The sequence below is a fragment of the Desmodus rotundus genome, chromosome 1, assembly GCF_022682495.2.
Source record: "Desmodus rotundus isolate HL8 chromosome 1, HLdesRot8A.1, whole genome shotgun sequence".
NCBI lineage: Eukaryota > Metazoa > Chordata > Mammalia > Chiroptera > Phyllostomidae > Desmodus > Desmodus rotundus.
Window position 1 is genome coordinate 83,229,218 of NC_071387.1, and position 17,896 is coordinate 83,247,113.

General features: G+C 39.7%; 1 protein-coding gene across 1 annotated transcript; it reads left to right on the forward strand.

Annotated features, from left to right (window-relative positions):
• The first annotated feature begins 12,037 nt into the window (after window positions 1-12,037).
• CKS2 (CDC28 protein kinase regulatory subunit 2) lies at window positions 12,038-17,844 on the forward strand. Its single transcript, XM_024563369.4, has 3 exons — window positions 12,038-12,227; window positions 15,897-16,024; window positions 17,524-17,844. Exons 1-3 carry the CDS (start codon window positions 12,169-12,171, stop codon window positions 17,574-17,576), a joined length of 240 nt encoding a protein of 79 aa, XP_024419137.1. The 5' UTR covers window positions 12,038-12,168; the 3' UTR covers window positions 17,577-17,844.
• Window positions 17,845-17,896: the final 52 nt, after the last annotated feature.

The window sequence follows — 17,896 nt, forward strand, 5'->3', positions numbered from 1 at the left end:
TTCATATACTGTTTAACCTTTTAGATTTTTCCCTTCTGTGAATTACCTACTTATATTTTTTTCCAAATTTCTAGTTTTGCTTACTGTTTTATAGAAGTTTTTGGTAAAATCTTGATATTAATTTCTTTTAAAGAATTTATTTAACCAATGAATGCATAAACAAATGGAACAATAAATTGGTGTTTCTCTCTCTTTCTCTCTAAAAAAAAGTTCAATAAATAAAAAATAAATGTACTTAAAAAAGATTTTATTCATTTATTTTTAGAGAGAGGGGAAGGGAGGGAGAAAGAAATGGAGAGAAACATCAATGTGTGAGAGATACATCAATTGGTTTCCTCTCACACAACTGTAACTGGGGACGTAGCCTGACCCCAGGCATGTGCCGTAACTGGGAATCAAACCAGTTACCTTTCAGTTTGCAGGCTGGCACTCAATACACTGGGCCACACCAGCCAGGGCAGTGATATTAATTTCATGTTGAAATTATATTGCAAATATCTTGTGCCAGGCACCAGATAGAGTTGATTGCAAATATATTTTGTTTTCCATTTGATATGATGATTTATTGTAGGTGTCCCAGTCGGACAGAAATATTTATTCTTCTTGTAGTTAAAACCATTAATTGTTTGCTTTACGGTTGTGTCACATAAATATTCTGCCTTATGTGACCCCAAGTTCACAAAAATATCTCCAACATTTTCATCGTTAGCCTCATAATTTTTTTTCACATTTTCTCCATATATTGGAACAATTTTATCAACTACATACATTTTCCACTGATATAAATTTCCCTCATTATCAAATATCCACTCCCCACATATACATGGATCTATTTCTACATTACTTATTCTCTTCCAGCATTTTCTTTTTCTCAGATTCTCTCCTCATTTCAAAGTTGGCTTAGCTGTTTGTTGGTCTTTATTCTACCATATAAATTTTCAAATAAGTTTGTCAACCTCCTCAAAAAACTCTCCTGAATTTTTATAGCGATAGCAATAAAAATTGAACTTATAAAATTATTTGGGGAGAACTAACTTCTCACAATGTTGCATTGGCAGTCCAATAAATGTGTTATATCTTTCCATTTGTATAGATCTTCCTTCATTATCTTCATAAAGATATTGTACAGTCATTTTTAGGTTAAGTCTTAGATACTTTATAGCAGTGTTTGCAATCTTTTTCATGCATGTGGCAATAACAGGCATCTTGGTACTATTCCCAATCTAAAGGGCATGTGTCAAAAGTTGCTCCAATACATATGTGTTTGCTGTAGATTTTTGATTTGTAGTCACTATCAGTTAAGACAGTTTTCCTTTATTCTGATTATTTTTATTATAAACAAGGGATCACATTTTTCTGCATATAGTAACATGCTATTTCTTTTTTCCCTTTGTCCATTATGTGTGATTACATTGATAGATTGGTTCACCGTGATTGAACTCATTGCCATTGTGTTTTTGAGACAAACTACTTGATGCAATTTTTAATAAATTGTTAGGCTTATTTAGCTAAATTCACATCTACATTTAAATTGAAATGATTCTAATTTTGCTTTTCTTGTTCTCTTATTCACCTCTCTGAGTTTGGTGTAAAGGTTATGTTACTCATAAATGAATGCATGCTAAGGTATTATCTTTGCAGCTGTTAATAGCTTTAGGAAGTTGAATGAGATTAGGAATCCATCACAAAGTTGTTAGCTGCAATCACTTTGTTCCTGCTATTGTTACAGAGCAGGGCAGTCCCTTTTATGTGGTGCCATGGTGTGAGACTCAACAATTAGTGCTGGAAGGAGCAGATCTTTATTTACAACATTCCAACCTTGGGGCTGCTCAGAGCCCTCCTTTCCCACGAGACCCAGCACTTCCCATGTTCCCCACCAGGCTATGAGCCAGAAACCCCCAAAATAGTTCCCCATTTCCTTATCATAAGTCGGCTATGCAAAGAGTTCTCCAATCCCTCTGGAAGGTACCAAAGTCACCATCCTGATGCAGCAGTTCTCTCCTTCAGGTTCTGGGGTACATGTCCGTCAGCCTCCTTTTAATAGTCCAGAAAATCATGTTCTGTGTTACTCTGGATCATAGTCAAACTCAGGAAAAGCACAGGTCTTAAAGTCCAGGTAAAATTCAGGAGTAGCAGATCAGAATCTTGCAAGGAAGTCCTTTGCAGCTCTGGTCAGCTAGAGAAGGCATATCACAGCATCAGCGCATGACCTAATCCCTTACTACGGACTACATGGCAGAAACCGTCCTCCTTTCTAAGCATGTGGGAGACAGCCCTGCACAGCTGTTACATCTTGATTTTCCTTTCCTTTCTCACTGCTATTACCCACAGGGCCAAGAGCCCCTACTCCTTTCCGAACTGCACGGCCAAGACCCTGAGTGGCTACCGTATCCAGTTTAAATCCTGCCTCAGGGCTTCTGGCACAACCCCATTTCCAATTCCTCTCACAACTGGCTACATCTGTCAGCCCTCCTGTATCTTCTGCCTTTCTCCAGCTGCTATTGTCAGGCTGGACAAGCATCTCCCATGACATAGGGGAACCTCCTTCCTGCTTTCTCTAAGGTGCAACAGTTAGGGGACTGCCTACATCTTGGGTTAAAGTCACATCCATCTCCCTGGCTCCCAGTGGCTGCCACAGCTTTTTAACATTACTATGAAGCTAGCCAAGTTGCCATAGTTATGCAAAGTAACTCTTAATGGCTGTCCTTTCTTCTCCTTCCCCCAAGCCATGTTTATGGGGACTATCCTCTATATTCCCTGTTAAACTACTATCTGCAGTAGCAAAGTTAGAATGCTCCCAGTACCACATCTCTCCTTGGGGTAGATTTTAACTTGTCACAAAAACCTTCCATCCTTGTATGCATACCTTTTGTAGAGGCACTTCAGCACTCCTTCCATCAATAGGTAAAGACTATTTTTCCACCTTTAATCTGGTCCTGTGGTCTTGTAAATTGCTTTCACAAACATAAATGTGACTTAAGTGACATTATGTGACTTCTGGAGCTATTTTTTAACTTTTTTAGAAATTGAGTTTATGGGGGCTAAGACTAGTTCTTAAGGTTTTGCTTTCTCCCTCTTGGAATGCTACTCTGTAATGTGGTCGTCATGTAAAAAAGCCTTGGAGAGGAGAACTAAGTTGCCTAGCCATCTGTTAGCACCAGCTGCAAAACGTATGCATGAGGTGCTGAACACAGCACCTGGGTGAGACTGAGAAAAATGAGGAAAGGAACTGAAATGAAACCACCCTGGGTTCTGCTCCTCTGGGTTCTATTGCCCACCACTGAAGAAAACTGTGACTACCAATGCCAGAGTCTTACGAAAAGGAAAGGAACTATTTATTTAAGTTATACAGGTTTAGAATAATGACTGAATTCTGCCATTAAATCCCACTTCCTTTAGAAACAAACAAAAAATACCACCCGTAATCACAAAGTCCTGCCTCCCCTTGCCAAACCAGGTCAGTCAGGGGTACCATCTCTCAGGAAAAGAAACAGAAGTGTATAACTTAGCTAGGCAGATCCCCATCTGTATTTTGGCTTCTTCCAGTCATCCATGCTTGGCTAGTCTTCCGCTCTTAATCCAAAATTGCATGGCACTTCCTCATGGTGGGCCAGTGGAGGTCCTTCTGCATCCTTTCAAACTGTGTGGCCAAGACCTGCCCCCCCCCCCCCCCCCCGCCCTGCATGGCTGCTATATCTTGCTCTTAAGCCACATGGTAGAGAGAGCATGCCTGCCCCACACTTGGGTTTAAATTCAGGCACGGATCTTCCTCCATAACACCATTTCCAACTTCTCCCACAAAGGGTTACACCTGGCAGTACTCTGGTTTCTTCTGCCTTTCTCCGCTGCCATTGTTGGTCCCTGCAGTCTTGGTCCTGGCAGTCTTGGTCCCAGGACGTGGAAACCGCCTCCAAACTCCTGGCACAGGTGCAGTAACCAGGGGACAACCTCCTGGCTGCAGCAAGGGTTAGAGTCACACCTATCTCCCAGGCTCCAGTGGGCACAGCTATTAGCATTACTAAAACACTGGCCAAGTTCTTTAGATATGCAAAGTAACTTTCAATGGCCCTGCTCCACTTCCCCTTCCCCAAGCCAGGTTAGTGGCAGTTCTCAACATTTGGGGGACCTCGTTCCATACCCATTTCAGAACTGCCCAAACAACCCTCAGAACCACAAGAAAAAACAAATTATTGCTCTAAGTCTCTAATTTGGGGTGGGGGTGGATGGACAGTTTATTAGGCAGCAATAGACAACTGATGCAATCCCCTTTTATTTTTGTTCTAAACTTAAATCTCAAAAATATACCTGATTAGGGAAAATTTAATTACATCCAGAATCACAGCTGCAATAAAATCCATGAAGTGTTTTTAGCTTTCCAACCTCTGCTGCCCCGCAAGGGTGTCAGAGTACATCATAAACAAGACAACATTGTTAATAATAAACATTTTTTTAAATTTTCTTTTTCAGACAATAAATATACTGGGGGGTCAATACATTACTCTCCCACCACCTATGAAGAGGACTGGCTAGAGAGCTCCTGTCCAGAAGGAATGTGTATTGTTTTGGGAATGGGAATGGATTGTAATTCCCTCCTTATCTTCTTTTGAGAGTAGATTCTTGTCCTGTGCTGCTTCTTGACCTTTGCCTGCTGCACGTAGGCACTGATGTAACGCTGCTCCAGGCCACACGTAGGTTTTTGCAAACTAGACCCATGCTGCCTTTGTCTGGGACCCTTTATAATGAGCCTCTCAGACTGGAGGAGGTGAAGTCTCTCTCTCACAGACCCACCACCGTCAGTACACTTCCCTGTAATGTGAGTAATAAATGACGTGCCCACATCTGCTAGCCCTCCAGGTGGTTTTTTTCAGAATATCGTGAACACTTAAGCAGTTAGTTCCCTGGTTTGGAGTTCCTGTGCTACAATTGGCGTCATGAACAGGATATTCTGGAAAATACCTTTGTGGGGTTGACTACATGTGAGATAGTGTGTCGGGTGGGGAAGGCCAGGGGGCTAATCCTGGAAATGGCAGGGGTAATCCCAGGGTGGTGCACCAGTATTGGAGTGATGCCCCCAACTCTCCCCTGGGCCTTTGCAGGGGACCTGCATGGAGGAAAAGGAAGAAGCAGCTGAAGCAAATGTATGGCAGTTAGAGGGTGAGATTAAGTGAAAAGAAAAATAAGGAAATAAGATTCTAAAGCTAGTCCTAGTCCTTTCTTGAATTTTGCCTTTGCTTTAGATTTTGTCTTTGTTTCTGTTTTGGAAAGAAGCAGCTTAGATTGCACTTTAGACTAATTAGAATTGTTTGGCTAAAGTCTAATAAACGGGGTAAGATTTATGAAGCATTCATGAATTGGTCAATCTGAAGAATGCTAATTACTTATATTTAAGTTGAAAAAAATATGGCTTTGGGAATAAAATGTATATATTATGGCAATATATTTTGAAGGAAATAGAATTAAAAGTAAATTGTTCTAATTCCTGAATGCATTAAAATGGCAAACTAAAAGGGACTAGGAAAATTTGCAGAGGGTCTATGTAAGTTGAAGGATTGTGTAGAAGGAAGAAGCAAAAAAGACAAGCAAATGAGAGAATCTTGTGCTTTACATATACAGTCTTTATTTGTGTGATCTGTATGTAATATGTGTTTATCTGTGTATTACATGTGGTGTGTTTTCTGCCTCTAAGTGGCATAATTCCGGTGAAATATTTTACTGAACTAAAGAAAGTAAACACATAAATTACACAGGATCCTATGGTCTGGACAAATTATTTGATGTGAAAACCAGTTTTAATTACTGTCTTAAAGTTAGTATAAAAAAGTGTTGTTTTACAAAAAGTTTGTTAGTATACTTTGGTTAAGTTTGTCTGACAGCCCTCCAAAAGTTCAAATTTTAAGAGATGTTTTAATTAAGAAATGACTTTAGGTTATTCCAGTGGGACCCTGGAATACCTCAAGTATTTGCCCTCCCTCTTTTATAAAAGAGAAGTTTTGGAACTAATTAGGCTTACTTAATATGCTTAAAGTACATGGTAAGCTTTATCAAATAAAGAAATATTAATTGCCCTGGCTGGTGTGGCTCAGTGGATTGAGTGCTGGCCTATGAACCAAAGGGTCACCAGTTCAATTCCCAGTCAGGGTACATGCCTGGGTTGTGGGCTGGGTCCGCAGTAGGGGAAGCTTAACAGGCAACCAACCACACATTGATATTTCTCTCCCTCTCTCCTACCCTTCCCCTCTAAAAATAAATAAGTGAAATCTAAAAATATATACAATAAAAAAGAAATAAGTACATGCTATTTGTATACACGTTTTTATTGTTAAAGTAGATATTCTAGAGGTTATATGAGTTCTGATATACTTGCATTTGTAATTTTTCTTGGCATCTTAACATGTTGTTATAGGAAAGCAAATTCCTTTGTCAGTTGTATTACACTCAATTCTGTAACCATGTCGTTTTAAGTTTTGTCATTTATAAAGTTATTATTTTGCTCTAATGCCTTTGCAAAAATGTTATGTCTTGGGAGGGGTTCACAGAGAGGACTCTGACTTGTTTTGGATCACATATTTCTGAGAAGAGATTTTCAAATTATATCTTTGAACTAAGTGAAGACTGCTGGAACTCTATGGAATAACTGGATTTATAGAGGTGACTGCAGATAGATGATCAGGATAAACAAATTAATTATGGGACAAAATGAACTGAAGATAACTGGTTTTTATAACTTTTTGTTGAAAAGCATTGCTAACTTTTAATCATTTGTTTTTCAGACATAAGAAAACTTTGTTTCTTAAAGCAATTTGTAAAGTGTACTTTCATAAGCAATACTGAGGCATTTATATTTTTTCCCTATCTGATCCCTCTGGAATTTGGAGGCTCTTAATGAGTGTTATTCTTTCCATAGCAATATGTTTGCATGAATCCAAACAGGAATTGGTGTACTCCCCTGTAATGTGAGTAATAAACAGCATGTCCACATGCTAGTCCTCCAGGTGGTTTGGGGGCTCCTGTGCTACATATACTAGGTTATTTACTTTGCTTTATTTTCAGTATATCGCAGGTCTTCAAATAATTTGATTCAATGTCATTTTGTACCTGGTCAGGGTTACTGTCTCTGTGAGGTTTGCACACTCACCCCATTGTCTGCATTGGTTTCCTCCCACATCCCAGAGATGTGCAGAGTAGGTGAACTGATGTGTCTAGATTTTGCCTAGTCTGAGTGAGTGTGGGTATGGGTATGAGTGCTCCCTGCAATGGAAGGGTGTCCTCTCCAGGGTAGGTCCCAATTTGTGCCCTGAGCTGTTGCGATACCACCCCCAACCCTGACTGGAATAAGTGGGTTGTAAAAGAGTGATCTTTTTTTTTAAATTAATGTTTCTTAAACGTATGTATAGCTCATATTTATTTCAATGTTTAATATTAAAAGTGTTTCTCAGCCTTTATTTAGAAGCCTGGTGGTTTTTGTGACCAGAAATATGCTATAGGAACTTAATTCTTATTTATATTAGCCTGTAGTCAAATTGGTTTCATCATACATTGTTTCACTTAATGCTGCAGTTTTCAATTTCCAAATGTTACCGGATCTGGCCCTGAGAGGGTCTACCTAGGACCAGCCAGTAGTGTGGGGGTTCTTGACATTATGCAGGAAAAATTTCACAATGTGGGTCCAGGTGACTATAAGGGTATATTTTTGAACCTGGGGACAGTAAAACAAGGAAGCACCTAGGGTAGAGGAAGCAACAGGAGAGAGTCTAGGCTGGTCTGCCTTAACTCACTGGGAAGTCAGAGAGAAGGGGGTCTTAGAGACAGGTTCAGGGGATTAGCCTCAGTTGAGTTGCTGCTGCCCATTGCTCCCCTGGTTGCAAGTCTTCTGGGGAGCAGCATGCTTGTGAAGGAACAATAGGCGGGGACAGGGGGAAGAGAATAGCATGGGTTGCTACCTAGAAGGTCCTTTGTCTTGAAGACTTTATCTTTCTCTTGCAGGCAGGGGATCTCTGGGGACATTTCAGGGGAGGGTTTCAGCAGAATATTCATCAGTTTTCCAGGTATGCTCTTTCTGGGTTGTGGTCTCCGATGACTGGTCAGTGCTAGGGGAGGGGTCCTTAGTCATAACAACTGGTCCTAATGTCCCCCACCTGGTTTTGCTGCTTTTCTGGGCCTGGAGCTGAAATACAACTGAGGCCTAGATGTCTGTAGGAAGGTGGCCTTCTGCATCTGGTTGTAAATTGGTCCACCAGTTTGTTCAGCTATGTCTGTTTCTTATTCCCCCTGTCCTGGCTTACTATCCTGTCTCACAAAAACCTATCAGTGATGTCAGGTGAGGATTTACTGTATTGTGAAATGCTGTCTTGAATTCACTTCTACTCTTTCAACCCTTTTTGAACAAGTAGCCTATTTTCCTTGAGTCCAGAGCTGCTTTGGAGATTGCCATTGTTAATTTGTTCTTGTTGCTTTGTAGGTGCAATCTGTAATGTCTCCCTGGAAGCTTTTAGAGCTTTGTGTTTGATGTTCTTAAATTGCATTATAATCTCTCTATGGTTATATTTTTCTTATCTATACAATTGGCACTCCACAAGCCCTTTGAATCCATAGTCTTTTATCTTTCCTTAAAGCTGAGGAATTCACAACCATTATTTGTACCAGTATTGCCTCTCCTCTATTTTTTTTTTTTCTCTCCATTTGCCACTATTGTAATGACAGCTGTCACTTCTAGCCTCCTTGAGTCTTTCTCTTTACCCTTTCTGATGTTTTTCTAGGACTGTTATTCAACCCTATCCTTTAGCTCATTAATGTGTTCTTACTTTTGTCCATAATGCTTTCAGTTTAGCTGTCGAATTTTTTATTTCAACTATTTAGTTTTCAATAACGTTGCCATTTGATTGATTCTTAAGACTGCAGTTACTAATATCCTTTGATGTCTTTATAGTATATCTTATATTCATAACTCTAAAAAAATTTAATATAAAAGATAAAAACTTGAAAAGTATGCAAGGACATACAATATCTATTTATGATAAAAATTTAGCAAACTAGGAATGAAAGAGTACATCCTCAAAATGATCTAAAGGGTATTTACAACAATGATAAAACTTCAGCAAACAGTATACCAGGCTGGCTGTTACATCTCAAAGTCAACTTGTTTATCCAGTACCATGTTATCTTAATTTTTATGAGCAACTACTGCACTGTCTTAATTTCTAGAGCTTAATAAATCATGTTAGTCCATTGAAATGTCTTTGCTATTCTGAGCCCTTTTCTCTTCCATACACATTTTAGTCAGTTAAATAAGTACCTTGAAAGTGTTTTTTTTTTAAATTAGAATTACAATGACTCTATGACCAAGTTAGAGAATTTCTATCTTTATAACATGTAATTTTCCTAACCTCAAACACAGTATATCTCTCCCTTTATTCAAATCTTTTATGTCTCTCAAAAATTCCTAATTTTGCATGTCATGTCATTGTGTATCTGTTAGGTTTATTTCTAGGTATGTGACATTTGATGTTAGGTTTTAAGTGTGCTATTTCATTATTTGTTTTTGCTTGGTCTCTTGGTTTTACCTTCACATACTTCCTCTTTAATCCTGTATTGGCTCAAGAAGTCAGAAAAAGACTGATGAGCCCTCTATCTTAAGTTGAAGCAGTAATTGGAAGTCTTCTGAAGAGTTTTACCAACATTTCAAGTTCTATGAAAAGTTTATTCTCTTACGTAAGAAAGTTTTTAAAAAATGAATTGGTTGCAACTTTCTCATGGTGTGCAACTAGTGCAGTCACACAGGACCCTGCACTTGGGTTTAATGCTCTGCCTTCACATCTGGCAATTCTTACTAATTTTATCTTTAAATTTATGTTTTGTAAGTGAAGTCTGGTGGGACAAGAGAGCTTGCACTGATGGTTGGGAGCCTCAGTTTACATTAAGCCTTGCCTCCCACTGTTTCCCAGGTGGGTCCTCAGCATGGGCTTCAACCCTCTGGTTCCCAACCCCTGGCCCAGTCTGCCCCTAACATTTTCCCTATGTCCTATCCCTGCCACCATCAAGGATCTGGGGATGGGGAGTGTTGGCATGCATACCCCATGAAGTTAAATAATAAAAAGAAACAAAACCAGATTATAGGAAAAGCCAAGTAAATAACACCACCTCAAAGAAATCACTCAAAACCAGCTTAGGGATTGACCCACAGGTGAGAATGAGTTGGTTTCTCTGATAAACCCGTATTTGAAAAGATGATGTCAGGGGGCCTTGTTTAAAGGCTAAAAGAAACAAAAAACAAATTCAATGTGTAGGCGCAAGTTTAGACATGGATCCAAACCAATCATAAAAAGGCAACTGTTAATCAGAATCAATCTAAAACAGGTGTCAGAGAATTTTTTTTTTTTATTTTCTTGAGAGGTACACCATAAGGACAGAGATAGACACAAAGTATCATTTCAGAGTAAACTGCATTATATTTCGGACCTCTTTAAAGATATTCTTGCAAAAAAAAGGGGGAATAGATGAAACAAGAAGGGCAGTCTATTTATTGCTGAATTAAATAATTGGTACACCCCAGTTGATTCTACTATTCCAGTTTTATGTGTTTGAAATTTTCCACAATACATCTCTGTAAAAATACATCTTCTAGGAAGCTTTCCTTTCTCAGCTTCTGCCAGAAAGTTCATGATTTCCCTAATCATCACCCATAACAGTTTATTTACATCTTTACCATTACAGTACATAACCACACCCAATTATTTAGGCATTCATTATTACATATTACCTTAAATTTAGTGCTGATCTGCAAAGGACTCTGCTATGTTGTGGTACAGAGTGATGAGTGAACAAAAGAGACATGCCCTCTTCCCTGGGTTATGGAGAGTGTGCAACAGCACACGTGGGAGGCCGGGCAGTCCCAGCCAAGACTGGTGGACGGGGCTGGAAACCAGAAGGACACAAGGAGGGAAAGGAATGGGGAAAGCGGGGACCTCCAGAGCCCAAGGCATAAGGAAGCCCTTTCAGAAAACTGAAGGTAAAGGCCCACCTGGTGTTTGGGAGATGTGGAGCCCATCTATGTTCTCATCTGCACGCTGCGGCAACTAACACTGAATCAGGCTCTGTTACTACAAAAATAACATGTTTATTTGGGGAAATAAGGAAAATACTAAAGATCACTTTTAATTGTCACCTAAAAAGAACCAGTATACATCTTGGCATTTTCCCCCCAACCACTTTATCTAGAGTTCAATACTAAGAGCCAAAAGAACTTTTAAAAACCATTTTTAATCCCATTAATTGGCAGTGTCATTTTAAGGAATCTTTTTACACTTTCCCATTTAGAAAACACGCATATACAGACGTACCCATAGGGTGGTTATCCGAGCGTGCGCACGGCGTGAGAACACAGGTTTTACCTAGTCAGGCCTCCCGGGCTAGGCCCGGGGCTCGCCGTCCAGGCTGCACCTGGGCCGGCTTCCAGAAACGTTCCCTGGAGCTCAACCTCGGCTTCTCCGCATCCCTATTCCCCGAACCAGGCCTAGTCCTCTCACCCTTCCCAAACCTGGACTTGCCGCAGCGTAACGTGGCCTGCCCGCTTCGCCCACGTCCCACAGACTTCCGACGCGAACACCAGCCCAGGGACCCCGATTCGGCGCCTGCCAGTAAGCAGCCGCTGGGTGGGCAGCCCCGCAGCCCCGCCCAAGTCTCGCCAAACCGCACGATATCTCACACGTCCGGCAGGTTTGTCGCCCTAACGGCTCGGCAGACCTGGAACGTTCCAAACTCCTACGCACGCGCTTTGCGGCCTTTAACGTCTCGACTTCGCCCTTAGAAGTCACGCTCCTTACGTCTGGAAGCTCTCCGCCTCTACGCCTTGCCAATCATCCATTTCTCCCCTCAGGCAACCTCGCAACAGGCCTCTGAGTGGCTGATCTTGGGAGTGAACAACGCAGAGGAGCGCTGACAATAGGTTGGGTGCAGGCCCCGCCTTCCCGCAGTTTGCGTAAAAGATGATTGGTCAGTTTCTCCTTCCAATCAACGGCGGGCTATCGGATTCAAACCGAGATCGTTCGGCCTGCTGTCGGTTAGTCGCATTCGAGTCGTTATCTCGGTCAGACGTGGAAGTTTGCTGCGCTGGGTCGCTCCCATTCTTCCCGCCCCATCGCTCCCTCTTTTCGCCGCTCACCTTCTGTCAGGATGGCCCACAAACAGATCTACTACTCAGACAAATACTTCGACGAGCACTACGAATACCGGTGAGCGGCCTCAGGCGGGCTCCCTCAGCCGGGCGGCCGGGGTTCTGATGGGACCGGAAGTCAGGCGAGGTGGTCGCGGGTAGTTGGAGAAGGGTCCCTATTGTGGTTGAGGCTGTCGAGGTAGAAGCATGTCGGGACGCGTCGGGGCTGGAACGTTCCCCTCTTCTCGCTTCAGCGGCCCTCTCCGACCTCCGCTTTTTTGTTCGGTTTGTTAGAAGGCTGAGGCAGGTGCGGGGATAGGGCCGCTTCTGAGTTGCTGCCTTAGAGGGAACGGGCGGAAGGGCAGCATCAGACCCGGGTTCTCGGCCACAGTCGGGTCGGCTCTCTGGGTTGGACAGTTGGGGACAGACAGGGGCGAGAGCCCGCCTCCTCCACTGTGCAGTGGTTCCCGTGAATGGGGAACTAGTTAGTGTTATTGCAGTCACTACCAGGTGGAAGGGTGGTTTTAGTTTGTTAACATAGAGAAACACTTTTTTTGTTGTTGTTTTCGAAGTTTGTGATACTAAAAACGACCCAGAAGGGGAATCCCCGAAAACTTGACATACTGACTAGGATTTGAAAAATGTTTTTTGGGTGACCTACGTAGCCTTTTGTGCGTTAACCATGAGGACCGAGGGCATTATTAAAGGGGGCTCCTTTCCAGATTCAGTTGAGAATTTGAGTGGATTACAGGCTCCCCCCCCCCCCCCCCGCTAGTGCATACTGGCCAAGTAGTCTTCGCTTTGAGGATTTTTTGGCCTCTGAATCATGGTGTGATGCACTAGAACAGACATGTTGAAATTAATCTTTAAAATTAGCAACTCGTGGGAGGGAAGAAGTACGTCATTTATTGGTCTTATTGTCTGCAGACTTACTTGGGGCGTGGCTTCAAAGATCGGTTTGACCCTGGCGGTCCTCCTGGGTGGTGCCTAGGAAGCTTCCTTCTGGAGCCAAGTAGTGAACTTGTTTTCTGTGTGCTGCCTTTGAAGTTAGATTTCTAAGAATGATATTTGAGGAAGAAAGAATATCAAGTTTGGTGTGTCTCTTTAGTTGTGTTGGAAATCTGTACACTCAGAAGAAAAACAGAGCTTAGAGATTAGTAATACATTGTTTTATACTACAATCAGAAAAATATTGCTTTTTTGGATAGAAATTTGAAGTCGATCGTTTTAAACGCGGTAACTACGAAGTACACAGCCTGAATGCTGTAATATGTTGGAATAACGTTCAATTCTGTTATGTCGACCAATAGACAATATTGGTCGACACTGGGGATAGACAATGGACAGAATGTAGACCATATTATCTTTCTAAAACCTAGAAAAAATAATTCTGAAGCACGTATGGCCCCATATAAATTAAGATACTATTCTGGCAGTAGTTTCATTTTTTAGTTTTAATAAACTAACAGTCATTGAGGAGCACTAGATAAGTAGACTGCTATCAAAATTTTAGCCAAATTTACTTAGTAGTTTGTGTGTATTCATGTATAGAAGAAAATCCTGTCATATTTAAAGTGATATATTTCTAATCCATTATTAAAAATGATGGTCTTTCTTAGCCAAGCCACTTACCTCTGTACAATAGAAACAGAACAGTAATTAATCTCTAGAGCTGCTTTAAAGGCAAATCAATAGTTGATAATAAAATCAGAGAGGTATGATTCTAGGGCAGTTTGTATATGGCAGTGCAGCATGCAATGTGAATTTCAAAAGGGTTTATTTTTGCCAGTGTGCAGTTATCTACATCTTTGATTTTTCTTTTGTAAATGCACACTTAATTTTCTATTCCTTTTATTTACACTTAGGTTCTTTTGTAAATGGTCTTCAAGACTTAGTTCTTTAAAATAACGACTGGAACAACTATTATAGGATGTATGGGTTTAAATTTATAAAAGCTGTAAATTAGTATTTTAAAAATCCGAATCCACAGCTTCTGTTGTCCCTCCTAATCACATCTAGTAGCTCCTTTGTTGTTTGTTTGTCTTTACCTTCTCTCCACGACAAGCCCATAGTACTGAAATAAATATTGAGTTTTGGAAATAATTATTCTTACCTGTAGTTAGAAACTATCTCCATGCAATGAAATACAGGTAGAATTTCTATGGGAACTTGAAGCAACTTACAGATTTTTCCTTTATAATCACACCTCAATGAGCCTGTTTCCATGGTTTCTGGAAAAGGTAGGGGTTGTGACCTCTATCAGAAGGACAAGTTGGTACATTTATGTAGGTACACATAAATAAGAGGATAGATCTAATTATAATTAGCATTACATTTCTCTTTGACACTAATCAACAACGTGATAGAAATAAGATAATCGGTTCTTGCAGAACCTTAAAAGTAGTTAAAGTAGCATTTTAAGAATGAATGACGTAGCTGATAAGTATTAAGATTCACCATGTAGTTCATGGGAATTGGTGAAATTTTAACCAACAATGATAGTAAGCATAATTGGACTTGGCCTTAATGGCATTCTAGCTACATAATACAGTCATTCCAAGGCTCACTTTTGTTCTGCAAATAATATGAAATTGATACTTAACTAACCAGCCACAGACTAGGTTGATGACACATTAGTCTTATGATGGGTTATGGATTTACTTCTCCTGTGTGCCAGAAAATAACCAGATTGTGCCTTTCTCTCCCAGCCAACCGATTCACAGGTATAGTTATCCTATATTGGTTAAAAAAAAAATTGGTTGGTGGTTATGGAAATGGTGCTGGGAACTGTGATTTTTATGAAGATCTTTGTATTGTAATTAAATAAGGGGTGGTGTAGATTTGTGTTTAAGAATTTAACAAAGCTAAAATGTTATGTGTTCTTCATATTGAAGAATATTACATGCCTTCCTAAAAAAAGGACAAATTTTGGGTGTACAGGCCAATTAACTTAACTGGAAAACTGAAGGCTGCAAGATAGATGTGTATGTGTAATTAGTGTACTGTTTTACTTTTGATTCTGAACAAAGTATAAAGCAACTTCTGGAGTATACAAGGATTTGATTATGCTTCAAATCTACAATGTTAATAGGAAACCCAAATAAACTGTTAACAAATGAGACATTTTTTTCTCCTTTATGTATAAGGCTCCATGAGGCTGGATTGACAGCTCTATAATCAGGGACCATCTTCAATTTATAGTTGTTCCTGTGGTCTTGGGCTTCTTTAGCTTCCTAATCAGGTTAATCTGCTTCATAGTCAACAGAAAAGAGATAAAGAAAAGAATTGGGCATGTTCTTTCCTTTTGCAGACACTTTCCATAAATTACCTTTTTCTTCTTATATCCCATTGCCCGGGATTTAGTCACATGGCCAGACATAGTTGCAGGGAAGTCTGGATGTTTTTCGGGTAATTGTGTGCCCAAATTAGTTTTGAAGAACATTGAGACAACTTGCAAGCCCTCTGGTATGAGGAGAAGTTAATTCTAAATAAAATGAATGCCTTCTGGTTTCAGACTACATATCCTTCCCTAATTTGAACATAGGCCATTAAAAATCAGATTTAAAGGTAGTGCAGATTGTAGTCAAGGTTGATGCCAATTGACACAATATACCAGTTACTTTAAAGAACGTTGAGGACAAAAATCCCTCAAATTTTAAGTATCCTAAAGATGTGTCAAGTGATCACAATTGTAGAAAAAGGCATATTTACACAAAGAACACTAATGCTTGGCTGTGTCTTTGAACAGGCATGTCATGTTACCCAGAGAACTTTCCAAACAAGTACCCAAAACCCATCTGATGTCTGAAGAGGAGTGGAGGAGACTCGGTGTCCAACAAAGTCTAGGATGGGTTCATTACATGATTCATGAGCCAGGTAAGTTTTGCTATTTGGGAAAACATTAACTGAATTAGAATAGTAGCTGTTGTGGTTGTTGAAAATTTTTTAGTACAACTGACATTCAATGAAATCCTAAAGTAACTGATAGTTTTGACTACTTTCGAATGACTTGATTCTTTTCCTCTCTAGAGAGGGTTCCAATTTTACAGTAAATAAAATACTACGTGGGTGAAAATAATGCACTTTTCTCCCCTGCAAAAAGTGAGTTGAAAATTAGGCTATTCTTTTAAAAAAAATTGTGTCATTGTTAATAATCTTATTTTACCATAAGTATATTTAGTATTCTGTTATCCCTTCTTTGGAAACTAAGAACTTAATTTAAGACAACTTAAGTGTCCTTAAATTTTATGTAGGGAGGCCCTGACCAATGTGTGGCTGTTGGTTGCGTGTCCTCTTGCGGAAGGTCACCAGTTCAATTCCTGGTCAGGGCACATGCCTAGGTTGCAGGTTTCCGTCCTGTTCTGGACGTATATGAGAGGCTTGGCTTATCTCACATCGATGTTTATTTCCCTTTCTCCCTCCCTTCCCCTGTCTATAAATAAATAGGTTATTTTTTCAAGCTTTATATACAGAAATTTATGCAATTTGAAGCGATTTGTCTTTTCTTTTAGCGTTCTATTAAAGGGTAATTGTTATCAACCATATGTAAGATTAAATAGATAAAATGGCCAGTGAATTCAAATGTGCTACCTATGTTGTACATTGTGAATGTGTAAGTGGTATTTACCAGTTTTCCAGATTAACTAAATTGTAAACTAAAACTTTGTGGGGTTAAATTCTACTTAAGGGTTATATCAGTAAATCTAAAGTCAAGGATTTAAAATGTAAAATTCTTTGAACAAAGTTTGAAGGCATACCATAGAAATTGTGTTAGATGGGCCTAAAGCTATCTTGTTTTCCACTCCTGCTAAGGAAAAGCAGCAGTAGCAGTATCAAAAACTCTTTTAAGACTCGCAGTTAGGATTCAGGCATGTAATCGTATTAGAGTTCAAGAGGTGTTTCTCCAGATAATACAAAAGCAACGGAGGAACTTAACTGTAGATTCGTAGGCCTCCCCAGAATGAAATAATCTACTGGGATAGATCCCTGGGACTGGCATTTTTATAAGATGGTGGTTTTTGAATGAGGTGTCTGTGTCTTTACACCACAGAGATAACTTTTCTCTTTATTTTTTTGGTGGAATTGAGATTCTAAAAGTAGAAACCATTCTCCCCAAAGTAGCTTTTGTGCTTACCAACCCTTTTTCCAGGTTGGGTAAAACTAAAAACACTTGGGAAATACTCTCATTGTCAGGTTCTTTTCTTCTTTCTGGTGGCAGTGACTTTTAAGCAAAGTTTTCAGATACCTCAATAAGTAACATTAGTTGATAATAGGTTTATTTTACTTCATTTTGGTTCAGTTGAGAATTTTTTGAATTTTGAGTGAAAATTAACTATATTATATTAAAAATGATATAAACCATTTTCTTTCCACAGAACCACATATTCTTCTCTTTAGACGACCTCTTCCAAAAGATCAACAAAAATGAAGTATGTCTGAGGATCGTCAATTAAATCTTTTTCAAATTTAATGTATATGTGTATATAAGGTAGTATTCAGTGAATACTTGAAAAATGTACAAATCATTCATCCATACCTGTGCATGAGCTGTATTCTTCACAGCAACAGAGCTCAGTTAAATGCAACTGCAAGTAGGTTACTGTAAGGTGTTTAAAATTTCTTCTAGTTAACTCAATGTAAGTGCCTGTTTGACTTTACATTTTCTTTTGTTAAATAAAGTTTGTATGTTGCATTTACCACTGTGTGAAGTTATTGAAGTTTATTTTAAAGTTAATTCATGATTAGAAG